General features: G+C 44.3%; 1 protein-coding gene across 1 annotated transcript in view; it reads right to left on the bottom strand.

Annotated features, from left to right (window-relative positions):
* HEATR1 (HEAT repeat containing 1) overlaps positions 1–17,583 on the bottom strand; it is a 387,031-nt gene that overhangs the window by 367,514 nt on the left and 1,934 nt on the right. The window contains exon 2 of the mRNA XM_089660010.1: positions 5,133–5,240. Within this exon, the coding sequence (XP_089516136.1) occupies positions 5,133–5,240 (108 nt within the window). The remainder of the gene's footprint in view (positions 1–5,132; positions 5,241–17,583) is intronic.

Genomic DNA, 17,583 nt, shown 5'->3' with positions numbered 1-17,583 from the left:
TCCTTTGGGTGTCTACTTTCCAAAAAGGGGTCATTTGGGGGGTTTGGTGCTATTCTGGCATTCCAGGGCCTCCGAAACTGTGATAGGTAGTCAGGAAGCGTAATGAGGAAATAAAGGCCTTTAAAAGCCTGATGGTGCATATTGGATTTTGGGGTCCTGTACTTGGCTAGACTGGCAAAAAGTCTCTCATATGTGGTACCCCCATACTCGGGAGACGTAGCAGAATGTATTTTGGGGAGTAATTCCACATATACATATGGCTTGTGTGAACAATAAATTATTTCAATGACAATTTTGTGTAATTTTTTTTTTTTTGTCATTTTCCAAAACTTGTGGTAAAAAAATAAATTCTTCTATTGATTCAACATGACTCTCAGCAAATAGTTTGGGGTGTCTACTTTCCAAAAAGGGGTCATTTTGAGGGGCGGGGGCATTTTATGCCCAGCATTAGAAGTTTATGCCACACATCACTCACTCTTCTAACCACCTGAAGCCTTTTCTGACACTTTGTTCACATTAAAAAAAATCAGTATTTTTGCTAGGAAATTAAAGTGAACCCCCAAACATATATTTTTTTTTAGAGCAGACACCCTAGTAAATAAAATGGTGGGTGGTGCAATTTTTTATCTCACATATTACTTACACAGCGATTTTTCAAACGCAATTTTTTTGAAAAATACACTTTTTAATTTTAATGCACAAAAACACAATATATTGGCCAATTATTTGGTATGATATAAAAGATGATGCTATGCTGAGTAAATAGATATCAAACATGACATGCTTTAAAATTATGCATGCCCTGTGCAATGGCGACAAACTGCATACATTTTTAATATCTATAGGCAACGCTTTAAAAGCCTTTACAAGCTACCATTTTAGATTTACAGAGGAGGTCTAGAGCTATAATTACTGCCCTTGATCTGACATTCATGGCGATACCTCACATGCATGGTGCAATCGCTGTTTCCATACTGGCACAGGGTCAATGCTCACGGCCACAGGTGTGCGCGTGCGCGGATCGGCGAGGGTCCTTTTTTTCTGATTTAATTATTTTTACACTGTCCCTTTAATTTTTTTTTTAATCACTTTTAATGCTATCTCAGGGAGGGGGAGGGGGGGGGGGGCATTTTCTCCCACTGCTTGTAAAGGCAATCCTGCAGCTAATTAACCACTAGGAATGCTTTTACATGAAAGCCCATTGCCGGCTGAAAAAAATGATACCAGGATGATGCCTGCAGCTGCAGGCATCACCCTGGTATAACCATTCAAAGTCCAGTGATGTACCAGTACGTCGCTGGTCCTTGTTGGGTGTATATGCTATGTTCTTTTTTTCTTTATGCAGCCTGTGGGCTGAATGAAAAAAAAGAGGAAATCTCTGCCAGAAAAAGTGTGTGGTATGCCCACCATTAGAAACCTCCCTGCATCCACCCACTTCTAATGGTGGGCACACATGAAATGTGCCAACAAATATAAAATATATATGCCGAAGCATAGGGGCCATCCACCCACTGGCCACCGCACGCCCCCATGCTTTGGCATATATTCTCTTTTTTTTTTTTTTTTTTTTAACTGCGGATGAAAAATCTCATCCAACAGCGCTGCCCACGCTGACTTATGTCTATTTTGAGAGCAAGTTCCTGTTGCTGTCAGAATAAACAGGTCAGTGCTGCAGCTGAAAGCATTCCTGCAAACAGAAATGGTTAACAATAAAACAGTAAAAGTAGAACAATCACAAAAATGACAACAAAAAAAACTATTTTTGGTTTTTACATTTTTTTATTTTTTGGGGGGGGTTTGTATTTAATTTTTTTTTTTTTTTTTTAACTTTTTTTTTTTCAAACTTTAAACATTTTTAAAACAGCTGGTAGGGTCTCTCCAAATGCAATAGCCAGTTTCCTGACTGCCTAACATCTTTCGAGACCCTGTGTAAATGTGCCCTGATCTGTGCCGTGCTGTACCTTATACTAATAGTCAACTAGTGTATGGTAGAGGCGGAAGCAGGGCTTGACGCAGAGGCCAGGACAGGAGGGACAATAGCGGCTGTCACGCCTAATTCCACGTTTGCTGCAGATACGACACCTTTTTTGGGGTCTTCTTTGGGTTGGGGTATCAGGAATGGTATCGGGAAAATGTCTCTCATGCAGACGGCTAACTGCATCTGGGATAGGGGTTTAGGGCGCAACACCTTCTGGATACAAAAGGGCCCTGTTGATCTCTAACTGGAAATTTAGGTATGATCCACTATGTCCAGTTGCTTTATAGAGAACAGAAGCGTTATATACAGCCAATTGAAATAAACAGACACTTTTATGTACCAGCGTCTGGCTTTTCGGGAAACTAAGTACAGCTTCATCATCTGGTCGTTGAAGTCCACCCCTCCCTTGTTAAGGTTATAATAGTGGACACAGAGGGGCTTCTCAACAACACCAGCTGCCGTGGTAATTTGGACGGTCGTATCTGCGTGAATGGAAGACAGGAGGTAAACATCCCGTTTGTCCTTCCACTTCACTGCGAGCAATTCTTCAATTCTCAAGCAGGCTTTTTCCCCCTTTTTAAGACGGGTATTTACAAGCCGTTGGGGGAAGCCCCGGCGATTAGATTGCACAGTGCCACATGCGCAAATTCCCAGATTGAACAAATGTCTAAATAGTGGCACGCTTGAATAAAAATTGTCCACGTATAAGTGGTACCCCATATGGAAAAAGGATGACGCCAAGTCCCAAACTATCTTGCCACTGCTCCCCATGTAGTCTGGGCATCCGGGGGGCTCCAAGTGATCTTTTCCCTCGTAAATCCGAAACTTGCATGTATAGCCTGTTGCCCTCTCACAGGTCTTCTACATCTTGATCCCATATCTGGCACGCTTGCTGGGGAGATACTGTTTGATTAGAAGGCGGCCAGAATATTGAATGAGGGACTCATCGATGCAGATGTTTTTATGGGGAGTATACACATCTGCAAATTTTTGGTTAAAGTGATTTACGAGGGGCAGAATTTTGTGGAGCCGGTCAAATTCAGGGTCACCCCGAGGATGACTGAGTGTGTTGTTGCAGAAGTGCATAAAACCATGGCAGCAGAGAACACGGACATGTGAACAAGCGGGTCTGTGGACCAATACAACCGCAATTGATTTTTATTATTAATGCCCATGTTAAGGGTTAGGCCCCAAAAAACTTTAAATTCGGAAACCGTAATGGGTTTCCATGCGAATGGTCTGGCAAGGTATGAATTTGGGTTGGCGGCGATATATTGTCGTGCATATAAATTGCTTTGATCCACAATCAATGCATAAAGATCTTCTGTGAAAAACAGCTCAAAAAAATCAAGGGGAGTATTTAAATTTGCCGTTTCCACCTGAATTCCGGGTTGGGCAGTGAATGGGGGAAGTATGTGTACTGCAGAATTTGTGGGCTGCCAATCGGGATTTGCAAGCACATCCGGAAGGACACTAGGGGCTCTACGGGCCTGTCTGCGAATTCTTGGTGGCCTCGGGACACTACTTGTGCTCGCCACCGCACCAGCTTGTACTGCACTTATGGGACTCGCCACGTCACCAAGTGATACTGCAGTGCTGGTATGTATACGACCAGGATGTACTAGGCCGCTGGTGCTCGCCAGTTCACCAAAAGGTAGTGCGGCACTAGTACTGGCACTCTGCTGCATATGAGAGTCATCATGCATTTGTACCACCTCAGCAACCTGAGAATGGGATCGGGTACACCTGATCTTAGCAGGGACCTCTTCCTCGTCGTCTGAGCTATCTGTCAGGGTGCCGCTGCTGTCTATAGGTTCGTATTCTGAGCCTGATTCTGCCAGTGAGTCTTCCCCTTCACTCTCACTTGACATGCTCAGAATCCTATAGGCCTCTTCACTAGAGTACCTTTGCTTGGACATTTTGGCCACTAAATTTACAGGTACTTAGTGCGACTCACGGGAAAAAGAGCGCCTGGCTGTCAGGGACTGCTTGAACCGCTACAAAAAATGTACCGACAAGTGCTAACAGAGATCAGGCCTGATTCTGTGAACACTGCGGTTTTGTGTGTAATATGTATCAAGTGACAGTTATCTACTGCCACTGCACTTGCTGGGGGAGGGGGGCGTAGGGGCTAAACGCAGGTGCTGGCAGGTGTCGGGGCTGATCCCGCTAACGCTGCGTTTTTGGGGATACTATAGTAATGTGAACGCTGGTATAGCGCTGATCTGATCAAAGATATTGATCCAATCAGACACTATACTAGCAATGGAGGTTTAGCGTGCAAGTAAGCGTGTTCCTGGCAATCGAGGGGTCAAATGTGATTACTTGTGTACTAGCGGCAAACTGGCACTATCTGGGAGGGGCGCTAACACTAATCGGAAGTCACCAGTGACACTAATACAGTGACCAGTAAAAATCTGTTCACTATAATCAATGACACTGGTGACAGGGCAGTGAAGGGGTCAACTCATGGGGGGGGGGGGAAGGCAATCAAGGGGTTAGACGGGATTACTGGTGTACTGGCGGGCAATCTGGCGCTATCTGGGAGGGGCGCTAACACTATCAGAAGTCGCCAGCGACACTGATACAGTGATCAGTAAAAATCGCTTCACTGATCAGTGACACTGGTGACAGGGCAGTGAAGGGGTTAACGGGGGGAGATCAGGGGGTTAAATGTGTCCTAGGTGTGTTCTAACTGTGGGTATGTGCTGTTTTAATCACTGTTAGTATGTCTTCTTCTCTGTCTGGAACGGAATGTGTCCAGGCAGAGAAGAATGACATCATATCCTGTCCTGTGTAAATGTCAACACAGGACAGGATAGGACAGGGACCGATCATCTGATTTCAGCCAGACATCACTGGCTGAAATCTAATGATTGATCCCTCCGGGATCGAATGGTGTCACCCGCGGGTCGGTGGGAGCGCGCGCCCCCTGCCCGCAAAAACAACGTGCTTTTGCGCCCCCAGTGCCGTCCTACACACGTATATATACAGTGGCAGGGCGGCAAGTAGTTAACCTGTAGTGCATTACTGTAGCCACCACATCTAAGGACTAGTTTACATTTTTTTTTCTAAAACTTAGATACACTAAGTGTCAAAGGGTTGGGGGTAGGACTAAAAGTATGAAAGGCCTTTAAAGAATGTAGTTTCTCACCTTAGAGGTCTCAATGATGTTCTTAAGGTGCAGAACAGCATGTTGTCTCACCACTGGCTGTGGATGATTTAAGCTGAGTAGGAGTGATGTATGGCAATCTGCCAGTAGCTGTAATAGGATTAGATAATTATAATAAAATTATATATATATATATATATATATATATATATATATATATATATACACACACACACACACACATACATACACACACACGACCCCACTGTGGACGAAGGAGCACAGCAGTATTGTTAATCTGTTCTTTTTATAGCACACCGCAGTTACTCAAGCAGTTAAAGCAACAATTTTCTTTTTTTGGGAAAAGGGTTTTACATGAATAAAAACTGATCATTTTAGGCACCAATGTCAGTGGTAAATGGTTTGTCTCAACACTCTTGACTGATACACTTGCAAGAGAGCTTGTTCTGTTGAAAAACAAACTTACTGGCCAGATCACAAAATGAAAATGAAAGATCTAAAAAAAAAACAAAAAAAAAAAAACACGAATGCAGCCATTCCATCTAAGAATTGTTAAGCTGTGCAATATAATGTTTGCTTCTAGGTTTGATACCTCTTTAAAATTTGACCAAAAAGGAATGCAAATCCAGCTCAACATCTTAGTCCTTTAAGATTGGTCCTTTAGGCAGCAATCAAGTTCTTCACCTTGTTTAATTTCTGGAGAGTTCTCTTATCTTGATAGAGCCCCTCCAGTGACCTTTAATTGCATCTATACTCCAAATTTTCAATACCCATCATGACACCTGAAAGTGCTTAGACAAGCTATGATTTGTATGCCCCTTTTTTAGATTATGAATGGGCTCCACTAATCTTACACATAACTTGAGTGGGGCCACAAGGGCATTTTCGTAGTAACAAAATGTTGAAGTATATTTTTTTTTTCACTCTTAGTCCTTACCATTGGTGTTGGACTTAAAATAGAAGTATGGAGAGAAAAAAAAACAAATTTTTGTACTCACCTACGCATCATCAATCCAATCGCTTAGTTCCCTACCTCTGCTCTGAGTAAAGAGCCGTGACTGTCAGTCAATGGCTCTCTGCTCTGCCCCTCCAGCGCTCACTGGAGAGCTGGGCTCTGGAGGTGGGTGGGAGGGGCTGGCTCAGGCTCTCAGTGGATTGTTCAAAGGCTGAGCAAGGTGCCAGTCCAGGCACGTGGGTGGATCCAGCCCAGCCTGGATTTGCTGAGTGACATCAGCCCATTGGGTCACAGGAGTGCAGAACGAACTGCACTCTTGTGACCTCCAGGAGAAGTATAGCCAAAATAGCTTTGGCTATACTTTTTTAAACTCATCTATTTTTCTTTTTGGATTATGAGCAAATCTACATACCTCATTCTTTATGGGGACACAAACCTGTAAAATTAAAGCATCAAATTTTCATTTCTTACAGGAGGAGAGAACATTATAAACTAGTTTCTTCTGAGCTTTGGTGCTTTTGGAACACTGTCTGGGGTTTATTTGGAATAAGAGGGCCCAACATCCCCTCTTTTCAAAAATGGCCAGAACTTTATAATAATGTTCTTTAAATCTTTGTACTAGCTATTACAATCCATGACCAAACCAAAACCCATTTCTGTAGGTATCCTTTTGTCCCTATCCTCCAACATTGTTATCATTCCTATATCATGTCTCAATTTTTCTAATATTCCTCTACCATTCCCCTTTTTTACACAAACTGGTTTAAAATCACTTCCATTCCAGTTAGATAGTGGTCATACTTTGAACAGTTTCTCTGTTGCATTCTACTTGTTGCTTTCCTACTACCTGTGAACCATGCAAAGCCTACCATACTGCCTCCATGCTATATTGATGCTGAATATATGTATGTAATACTGTAACATCTATAGTGGCAAAATATATTGGACCATCATTTTGCCATCAATAAGTTTAATGATAGCTTGGGCTTTTAAATGATGCATCATGATTAGTTTGAGGTCTAGAACTAGGACTTGAACATATAGAGGCGGAGGTGACATTAGGTGCTGGACCCAGAAGTGGGGTATTTTTTTTTTACCAGCTTCCATTTTGTATGCTTGTAAGGACGTTAATCTGTGATGTTTATGCGAGGGCTATAATGTTAACATTAAGTGCAAGTTTTATGCTTCCTACACTAAGGAGATTGTTTTATTCTATGTGGGATGCCTAAACTGGGGTGAAGAGTGGAGGAACTGAAAATACGTTGGTCCTAGGTGAAGGAGAGCGATACCTGGTGACCAAATATTACATCTTTTGTTATATCGCCTGCTTAGTAATAAGGGGTCATATACCGTATATCTGGCAAGTGTTCTGTATGCCTATTTATGTGGACACTAACAGTGGCTTCATACTGCCACGATGTGGTTTTGCTGTGCTTTGGGCAAAGGGTTTCATTTGGATCAGTTGAGCTTTCCATAGACTTATTTGTTTTTAGTGCAGCTTTAGAAAGTACACCAAAAAAATTCAGCATGCAGTTCTGAAACATCAAAACCGTAGGACCCCATAGAAGTGTTTGGGAAATAACAGCTAACTCCACCCACATATATAAGCTCAATTTGTGCACCTAAGTGTAGATGTACAATCATTTATACATTAAATTTTTGCTTATTGAATGTTGCAGTGTAAAGTGGTTTATATGCACTGAATGGTGTATTATCATAGAACATATGCAATACTTTATGTAGTATGCAAATGCATATACACACACACACAGTGAAGGAAATAAGTATTTGATCCCCTGCTGATTTTGAATGTTTGCCCACTCACAAAGAAATGATCAGCCTAAAAATCGAATGGTAGGTGTATTGTAATACTGAGTGACAGAATAGCAACAAAAAATTCAAAAGAGAAGCGTGTCTAACACATTATGCACCGATTTGCATGTTCATGAGGGAAATAAGTATTTGATTCCCTATCATTCAGCAGAATTTCTGACTACTAGGTGCCTTTCATACAATTAACAAGTTGAGATTAGAAGCAGCCTTTTAGAGGGGAGTGTGCATGCACGGCCGGCGGGACGGACATGTCTCCGAGGCTCCGTCACACCGCGGGGACGACAGCCGCCCGCTCGCAGATCCCAGCCCCTGCAGCTTAATAAGCAGTCCCGGTCTCCTTGGCAACCCCCCTGGACAAGCCAGCATGGTCAGGGGAACGCTCCGACATCAGGCTCTGCCGCCCAGCAAGCCCATCAAGGAGGCCCTAGCTCGTGCCTCCTCCAAGATGGCCACCGCACCATCTCCTTCTGGAAGAAAGCAGCACAGCCCTATGCAGCCCTGCAGTCAGCACGACGCTCAAATGTGCAAATTCGTGGCCTTCCAGAATCGGTCATTGACGTCCAATCTACCATCACAGCATTGTTCCAAGAGCTTGCCCCAGCCATCCCAATAGAACGCCTGGAAATAGACAGGGTCCATAGGGCACTACCTCCGAGAAGCACCAATGGCCCACCACGCAATATTATAGCCAAACTCCACTTTTTTCGTACCAAATAGCAACTCTTACAAGCAGCCAGCAACGTGGAATCTCTATCGTGCCAGGGTCACACCTACCAACTGTTCCAAGACCTCTGCCCCACTACTATCGCCAAATGTAGGGCTATGAAACCTCATCTGCAAGCGCTCCAGCAACATGGAATACCATATAAAAATGGAGCGTCCCCTTCGCAGTGCGTTTCCGCTACCAAACCGGAGACTATATCTGCAAGACCCCTGATGAATTATTGGACACCCTACGGAACCTTCAACTACGACAATCAACAACACCGTCAGAAAGCTCCAGACAGCGATCTGCGTCTTGCTCACCGCAGAAATCCCACCCTCCACACCTCACCAATGGTCAACTTAACACCCACAAACGAGGGCGCTTCTCATCACCTGCTCTGTCTCCACAAAAATCCATGGACTGAGTCTCACCAATCAACTCTTGCCTCACCACCAACACATGACACCACTGAACTTCTAGCAACGCAGCGGTCAACATCCACGGTGTCTATTTTCCTCTCCCCTCACTCAGATGCAGGCATCATGTATCCTTCTGTTAGCCCCCAGGGCCCATTTTGTCTAATTTTTTTTCCCTTTTTTTATATGTATTGGGGAAAAATGTATTTTTATTTTTCCTGCAAGTTAATGGTTATCTTGACTCTTTTTCTCTCCAATGTTTTTGAGAGTTTGTTGTGCCTTACATGCTACATTTTGCACTACCTTGCTATGGTTGTATTTATTCATATGTATGGGGACCCCAGTTCTGGCGGCACACGAAGCTACATATCCTTATCCTCACTGGCCTACCCTGACGGCCGGTGCCGTCCGGACTCAGGACCCCTTGGTTCTTTATTTTCCTACCTTATCCCCAGGATCTTGCCACCATATATTTACTTCAATGCTGTCGTTCCTGCAGTTCTGTGTACTCGCCACTAGCCCCTGTGGTATTTCATTTTTGATACCGCTTGGTCTACTACTGTTCCCTAGGCCACCCTGTTACTGAGTGACTCTAGGGACCACTTTTTGGACCTAGAGTGGCCCTCCACATCCTCCCCCTAGCACCTTTCCCTAAATCTATCCTTTCCCCCGCCCTCCTACATGACTCCACAACCTCATCTATGCTCCTATATCACACAATCGCTTTCTACCATGATTACCAGATTCCCAACCAGTTGATACTTTATCATTTAATACACCATACACTCTACCCATGGTTTCTCTAAATATTCTTACCCCGAATGTTCAGGGAATCAACATACCACAGAAACGCAACAAGGCCTTCCGCTCATTTGCATCATATAAAGCTCATATAGTATGCCTACAAGAGACACATTTCACTCCCACTTCCAATCCCAAATTCTTTGGCCCCCCGTTACCCACAGGTCTACACAGCCTCTGCCGCAACCAAACACAGAGGGGTACTCATCGCCTTCCACCGCACGACACCCTTTACATTGTATAATGAGATTAAAGATCCTGAAGGCAGTTATCTCTTGCTATCCGGACTACTTTTAGATGTAGAAGTCACCATTGCTACATATTACGCCCCAAACCAAGGTCCCTTACCATTCCTCTCTCACCTGCTATTGGTTATTGATAATCATAAACGCGGTACTCTGCGTTTGCAGTCTGCAGGGATTCAAACAGTACCTTATACCCCTTCCTAGACAAATCCCCTCAACATCCCCCCTCATCAATATCTAAACAAACCTTCCAGGACACGTTACAGTGTTACTCCCTGATTGACACTTGGAGAGAACTCAACCCGATAAAGCACCAATACACTTTTTACTCTCATCCTCATGAGACCTTTTCAAGAATAGACCACATCTTCATGACTGTTAGCTCCTCCCCCCGGCAATTGGCCTCCGAAATTATGCCCATTCCCTGCTCAGACCATAGCGCTGTACTTACTTTCATCGCCTCTCTAGCTCCATCCCCTCCTGATACCTCCTGGATCATCAACGATAACTTGTTAGAAAATCCGGCACAATGCTTGGATAACGAAGACTATCTCTAAACGAGACCCCAGATATTTCTCCTCTCCTACTTTGGGAAGGACATAAACCGGTTCTACATGGGTACTGTATTAGCAAAGCGTCTTTTTTAAACAAAGAAGAGACAACACCATCTCCTTGAACAAGCCTATAACCAATCTCATCAAGCCTTCCAAGCGACCCCTTTCTTAGCCAACCGAGAAGCCCTAGAACGGTCTCGACTAGCCCTTGATCTTCTCCTCACAGATCAGGCGGAGCTGTCGCTTCACAGATCCCAGCACAAATACTACACAAAAGCAAATAAACCTGGTACCTTCTTAGCTCTTTCGCTTCGTAGGCTTAATCATATCACCAGACCTATTCGATTACGCACCTCATCTGGCAACCTCACTAGCAACCCGAAACGCATCCTACAAGTCTTTCACACACATCTATCACAACGCCACTCCTCCTCAACACCCTTTGACCCTTCCCAGGCTGACACTCTCTTAACTTCCCTGCCCTTCTCGAAGCTATTGGAACACCAGTTAACAGCTTTAGAGCAGCCAATTACCCCAGCTGAAACCTTAAACACTATTAAATACTTCAAGCCTCGTAAGCGCCCAGGACCAGATGGCTTCTCTGCCACCTATTACAAAAAATTTGCCCATCTCCTAACGCCTGTCCTTATGAAGGCTTTCAATGACATACTATCGGGAAATACCTTCAACCCAGAAACAGTACAAGCCAACATCTCCATGATCCCAAAGCCAAATTCTGATGACACACAGTGGTCCATTTATAGGCCAATCTCCCTCCTCAATATAGACATCAAATTGTTAGCAAAAATTCTTTCCACCCACCTCAACTCGTGCATAGGATCCCTGATCCACAATGACCAAATGGGCTTCATTCCAACTCGACAAGCCGGTGACGTCAGAAGCACAACCCTTTTAGCACATATAGCTAGAACTCGCAACATTCCCACCTGTTTCCGGTCCCTAGACATCCGGAAGGCTTTTGACACAGTCTTGTGGCCCTATTTACACTATATTCTGCGCTGATGGGGCTTTGGCCCTCACTTCTTATCCTGGATCTTCTCACTATACCGTGAGCCCTCGGCCAGAATTAGATACTTTGGAAATTGAGCTGACCTATGTCCTATCTCCTGTGGCACCAGACAGGGCTGCCCTTTGTCCCCTCTACTTTTCGTCTTATCCATAGAACCGCTGGCCCTTCTGATCAGGGCTAATCCGGATGTTCGTGGACTCGAGATAGGCGGCTACCACCACAAACTGTCTTTTTGCAATGACGTTCTTCTCTTTCTTACTTCCCCCTTGACATCATCTTCTCTCCTCTGGCTCCTCAAGCGGTTTGGCTCACTATCTGGCCTCCTAATTAATCCCTAGAAATCAGTAGCACTTAAAATATCCCTTCCCCCTCAAGATTTGGCCCACTTGAAACTGATCCTTCCGGTTTCCTGGTAACAGCATTCTATTCCTTTCCTTGGTATAAACCTGACTTCTAATCTATCAGATCTCTATGCAGCTAACTACACACCTATGTTACCCATCTCACAGCCCTTATGACCAAATGGTCCCCGTTACCGGACAGCAGTCGTGAAGATGTCAATTCTCCCTAAAATTTTATACCTATTCAGAGTTCTCCCAAACTCAGTACCCGCACATTACCGTTGCGTCTTCCAGCGTCATATTTTTTCCTACATCTGGGGCACTGTCCGCCCCCGCATACCTCGCTCAACCCTGTATCGTTCCAAAATTAGCGGCGGTCTTGGTCTCCCAGATGTTAGCAAGTACCATCAGGCAGCACACCTTACAACAATTACCCAAATATCATGTGACCCACGAAATCCCCCAATGGGTTGCCCTCAAATCTATAGACTGCGACCCCTTGTCTACTGCTAACCTTTTATGGTTAAGACCTATAGACCGTCGCCGGATAACAAACACCATCACATTTCACACTATCACTCTGGGATAAATTGAAATCCCGTTATCTTCCGCAATCACTACATAACCCCTTGCTTTCATATCTCCAAAATCCGGCCTTTCCCCCATCATGGTCTTCACCACTCATTTACACACTGGACCTCAGCCAACCTTCTCCGGACCCACCACTTTCTGCTGAGGAATAAGTTTAAATCCTTCACCTCACTGCGTGAGACACATGGCCTTCCAGCTTCTGAAATATTTAGACACCTACAATTGCAACATTTTTACACTCCATACACTACAACAACCAGCCAGGTTACCACTAGGTCTCCCTTTGAGCGGGCTTGTCACAAAGACCCCCATAGACGAGGCCATATTTCATGCTTGTACTCTCTTTTTACAACCTCAATCACCACGTCTTATCCTCCATACACGTGCAAGTGGGAAACAGACCTTGGCCGGCAATTGGACCCCTCTGTTTGGGACCGCATTTGGTCTTATACTAAATCATCATCACAAAATATAGTAACTTCAGAAACCAATTATAAAGTTTTAAACTGCTGGTATTTGGTCCCAGTGAGAATTCCAAAGTACACAAATTACTCCCCTGCTTGCTTTAGAGGCTGTGTGGACCCGGGTACAAACTTCCATATCTGGTGGGATTGTCCGACTGCCCAAGCCTTCTGGGCTGATGTCTTTGGCATTTTGTCCAGACTTAGCGCAATTACGCTTCAGCCAAATCCAGCTACAGCTCTGCTCAACTTACCTGTCCAAGGATGTCAGAGACAAGATTGTAGACCTACACAAGGCTGGAGTGGGCTACCAAACTATAGCCAATCAGCTTGGTAAGAAGGTGACAACAGTCGGTGCAATCATTCGCAAATGGAAGAAGCACAAAACAACTGTCAGTCTTCCTAGGTTTGGTGCACCATGCATCACCTCGTGGAGTGTCAATGATCATGAGAATAGTGAGGAATCATCCCAGAACTACACAAGGATCTTGTCAATGATCTCCAGGCAGCTGGGAACACAGTCACCAAGAAAACAATTGGTAACACACTACGCCAACAAGGATTAAAGTTATGCAGTGCCCTCAATGTCCCTCTGCTGAAGGAAGCACATGTCCAGGCCCGTCTGAAGTCAGCCACTGAACATCTGAATGATGCAGAGGACGACTAGTTGAAAGTGTTGTGGTCAGATGAGGCCAAAATCAAGCTCTGACATCAATTCAACTGACCGTGTTTGCAGGAGGAGGAATGCTGTCTATGATCCCAAGAACACCATCCCAACTGTCAAACATGGTGCTTGAAACATTCTGCTTTGGGTGATTTTTCTGCTAAGGGGACAGGACAACTGCACCGCATCAAAAAGGGACGATGGGCAATGTACCTTCAAAACTTCCCTCAGCCAGGGCATTGAAAATGGGTTGTGGATGGGTGTTCCAGCATGACAATGACCCAAAACACACAGCCAAGGCAACAAAGGAGTGGCTCAAGAAGAAGCACATTAAGGTCCTGGAGTGGCCTAGCCAGTTTCCAGACCTTAATCTGATTGAAAATCTGTGGAGGGAGCTGAAAGTTAGAGTTACCAAACGACGGCCACCAAACCTTAATGACTTGGAGAGGATCTGCCAAGAGGAGTGGACCAAAATCCCTCCTGAGGTGAGTGCAAACCTGGCGGCCAACTACAGGAAACGTCTGACCTCTGTGATTGCCAACAAGGGATTTGCCACCAAGTACTAAGCCATGTTTTTTCCCTCATGAACATGCAAATCAGTGCATAATTTGTTAGACATGCATTTCTTTTGAATGTTTTGTTGCTATTCTGTCTCAGTGTTACAATAAATTTACCATTCGATTTTTAGACTGATCATTTCTTTGTGAGTGGGCAAACATTCAAAATCAGCAGGGGATCAAATACTTATTTCCTTCACTGTACACACACACACATATATATATAAACCCTAAAAATCCCAGTAGATCAGCAGGTTTTTTTTTTTTTTTTTTTTAAAAAGACCAGTACCAACAACCATGCCACGTTCAAAGTCACCTAAATCCCCTTTCTTCCCCATTGTGATGCTCGGTTTGAACTTCAGCAAGTTGTCTTCACCATGTCTAGATGCAATGAGTTTCTGCCATGTAATTGGCTGATTAGCAATTTGTGTTATCAAGCAAATGAACAGGTGTACCTAATAAAGTGTGTGTACACACACACACACACACACACACACACAATGGTGAAGTGGAAAGAAAATGATAAATTGGTTAACTTTTTTTTTACAAATAAATATCTGAAAAGTGTGGCGTACATTTGTATACAGCCCCTTTACTCTGATACACCTAACTAAAATCTAGTGGAACCAAGTGCCTTCAGAAGTCACCTAATTGGTAAACAGAGTCCACCTGTGTGTAATTTAATCTCGGTATAAATACTGCTGTTCTGTGAAGCCCTCAGGTTTGTTAGAGAACATTAGTGAACAAACAGCATCCTGAAGGGCAAGGAACATACCAGACAGGTCAGGGATAACGTGGAGAAGTTTAAAGCGGTGTTCGGTTATAAAAAAAATACCCCAAGCTCTGAACATCTCACGAAGCACTGTTCACTCCATCATCGAAAAATGGAAAGAGTATGGCACAACTTCAAACCTACTAAGACATGGCCGTCCACCTAAACTGACAGGCCGGACAAGGAGAGCATTGTTTAGAGAAGCAACCAAAAGGCCCATGGTAACTCTGGAGGAGCTGCAGGGATTTACAGCTCAGATGGGAGAATCTGTCCGCAGGACAACTATTAGTCATGCACTCCACAAATCTGGCCATTATGGAAGAGTGGCAAGAAGAAAGCCATTGTTGAAAGAAAGCCATAAGTCCCATTTGCAGTTTGCAAGAAGCCATGTGGGGGACACAGCAAACTCGTGGAAGAAGGTGCTCTGGTCAGACGAGACCAAAATTGAACTTTTGGGCCTCAAAGCAAAAACGCTGTGTGTGTGGCAGAGAATTAACACTGCACATCACCCTGAACTTACCATCACCACCGTGAAACATGGTGGTGGCAGTTGGTGGGGGTGCTTTTCTTCAGCAGGTACAGAGAACCTGCTCAGAGTTGATGGGAAAATGGATGGAGCCAAATACAGGGCAATCTTAGAAGAAAACTTTGAGTCTGCAAAAGACTTAAGACTGGGATGGAGGTTCACCTTCCAGCAGGACAACAACCCTAAACATACAGCCAAAGCTACAATGGAATGGTTTAGATCAAAGCATATTCATGTGTTAGAATGGCCCAGTCAAAGCCCAGACACAAATCCTGCCCAGAAACGTAGGTTTTTTTGGTTCTCTCCTCTGGTCCACAGTGCCAGGAAATGAAAGTTAAAACAGGATGTTTTTGCTATTCACCAAAAAGGACTCTAGGAAGAAAAAAAAAAAAAAAAAAAACTTGGAACTTTCTATGGGCAGTTCTCTCTGGGCATAAAACCTCCTCTCTGCTCCAGTCAGTGAAGGGCAGTGTTGAAAGAGAATTTCTATAGAGTGGGTGCTGTGTTCCTCAATGAACTCAGAAAAGGGGATTTTACGGTGGGAAAAAAAAAAAAAAAAAAAAACCCCTTTACACAAAACAAATTTCTCATACGTTCACTGAGACACAGACTCTCTCAATCCATGACCAAATAAGACTGTCCCCAAGCAGTGTCACAATGAGGGGTGGGCAAACCAAAGAATGGAGAGACAAACCCAGAGCAACATAGAAACACTCCGAACTCCAAGGGGTGCCCGAGAACATAAACAGCCACCTGCAATACCTTGCGTCCAAAACTAGCATCCAAGGATGCCAACATATGAACTTAATAAAAGTTAGTAAACTTGGATTGCCAACCAGGTCGTTGCTTTGTAGACTTGAGAAACAGATGCCTGATGTTGGAACACCCTGGAAGCACTAACCACTCTGGAGGAGTGTGCTGTAACAGTGAAGGGAGGCTTCCGCCTTTTAATGGCATATGCCTGTATAAATGTGCCACAAACTGAAAACCCCGAGCCTCTCTTCGGACCATTCATGAGCATAAAAAGAGAAATCGGACCTCCGAAAAGCAGCGGTCATGGAAAGGTACAATCACATCTGAGTGTAAGGCCACCTCCTGAGGACAAAGAGAAGGAAGAATTACCTCATTCAAGTGAAAATTAGACACCACCTTTGGCAGAAAAGAGGAAGGTCAAAAGCGCCACCCTGGCCTTATGTCGAATCAGATAAGGCGGCTTACAGGACAAAGCCATCAACTCAGACATCCTCCACGCTGAAGTGATAGCGACTAGGAATGCAACTTTTTGCAAGAGTGTAAGCAAGGGAATATCCAGAATGCTCTCAAAAGAAGGCTTCTGAAGAACGAACAACAAATTTAAGTTCCAACAGCGGCAATGGGAAACACGCAGGAGGCATCACATGACAAACCCCTTGAATGAAAGTGTGGACCAAAGAAAACTGAAAGAAAATAGCTAGAGTAAAGACTTGACCCATTGACTCAATTCAAGCTTCTGATATACGACACGTTGCAGGAAGGCCAAACACCGAAGCTACAAAGAAGGAGCGAAGATGGAACCCAAGGGCTTTACACTGAACAATACAGACTCTCCATGAGCAATGATAAATCTTCCATAAGGTAGACTTCAAGGCCTTCAACAGAGTCGGGATCACCAAAGCAGACAACTGTCTGACCTTAAGAACTTTGCTTTCAACAGCCACCCCATCAAAGCCAGCGACAGTAAAGCATGATGGAACAACAGCCCCTGGAAGAGCAGGTCCTCTCAAAGATGGGCCATCTGCCACCAACCACATTACATTGGCATACCACGGGCAACAAGGCCAGTCTAGAGCCACCTGGATGACTAGGAACCTTTCAGTCTCTATTCTGCTCAACAGACTAGGTATGAGATGGAGGGGTGGAAAGGCATAGATTTTGTACTGATCCCACGGCGCCACTAACGTATCTGTCGTGCCTGCCAGATGGTCCAATGATCTCACAATGAACCTGGAACCTTACGATGGAGATGGGATGCTCACAAATA

This window comes from Staurois parvus, unplaced genomic scaffold, assembly GCF_062004578.1.
Source record: "Staurois parvus isolate SC_StPar_1 unplaced genomic scaffold, SC_StPar_1.0 ptg001196l, whole genome shotgun sequence".
NCBI lineage: Eukaryota > Metazoa > Chordata > Amphibia > Anura > Ranidae > Staurois > Staurois parvus.
Note: the sequence above shows the minus strand (reverse complement) of the source record. Positions and strands in the feature narration are given on the sequence as shown.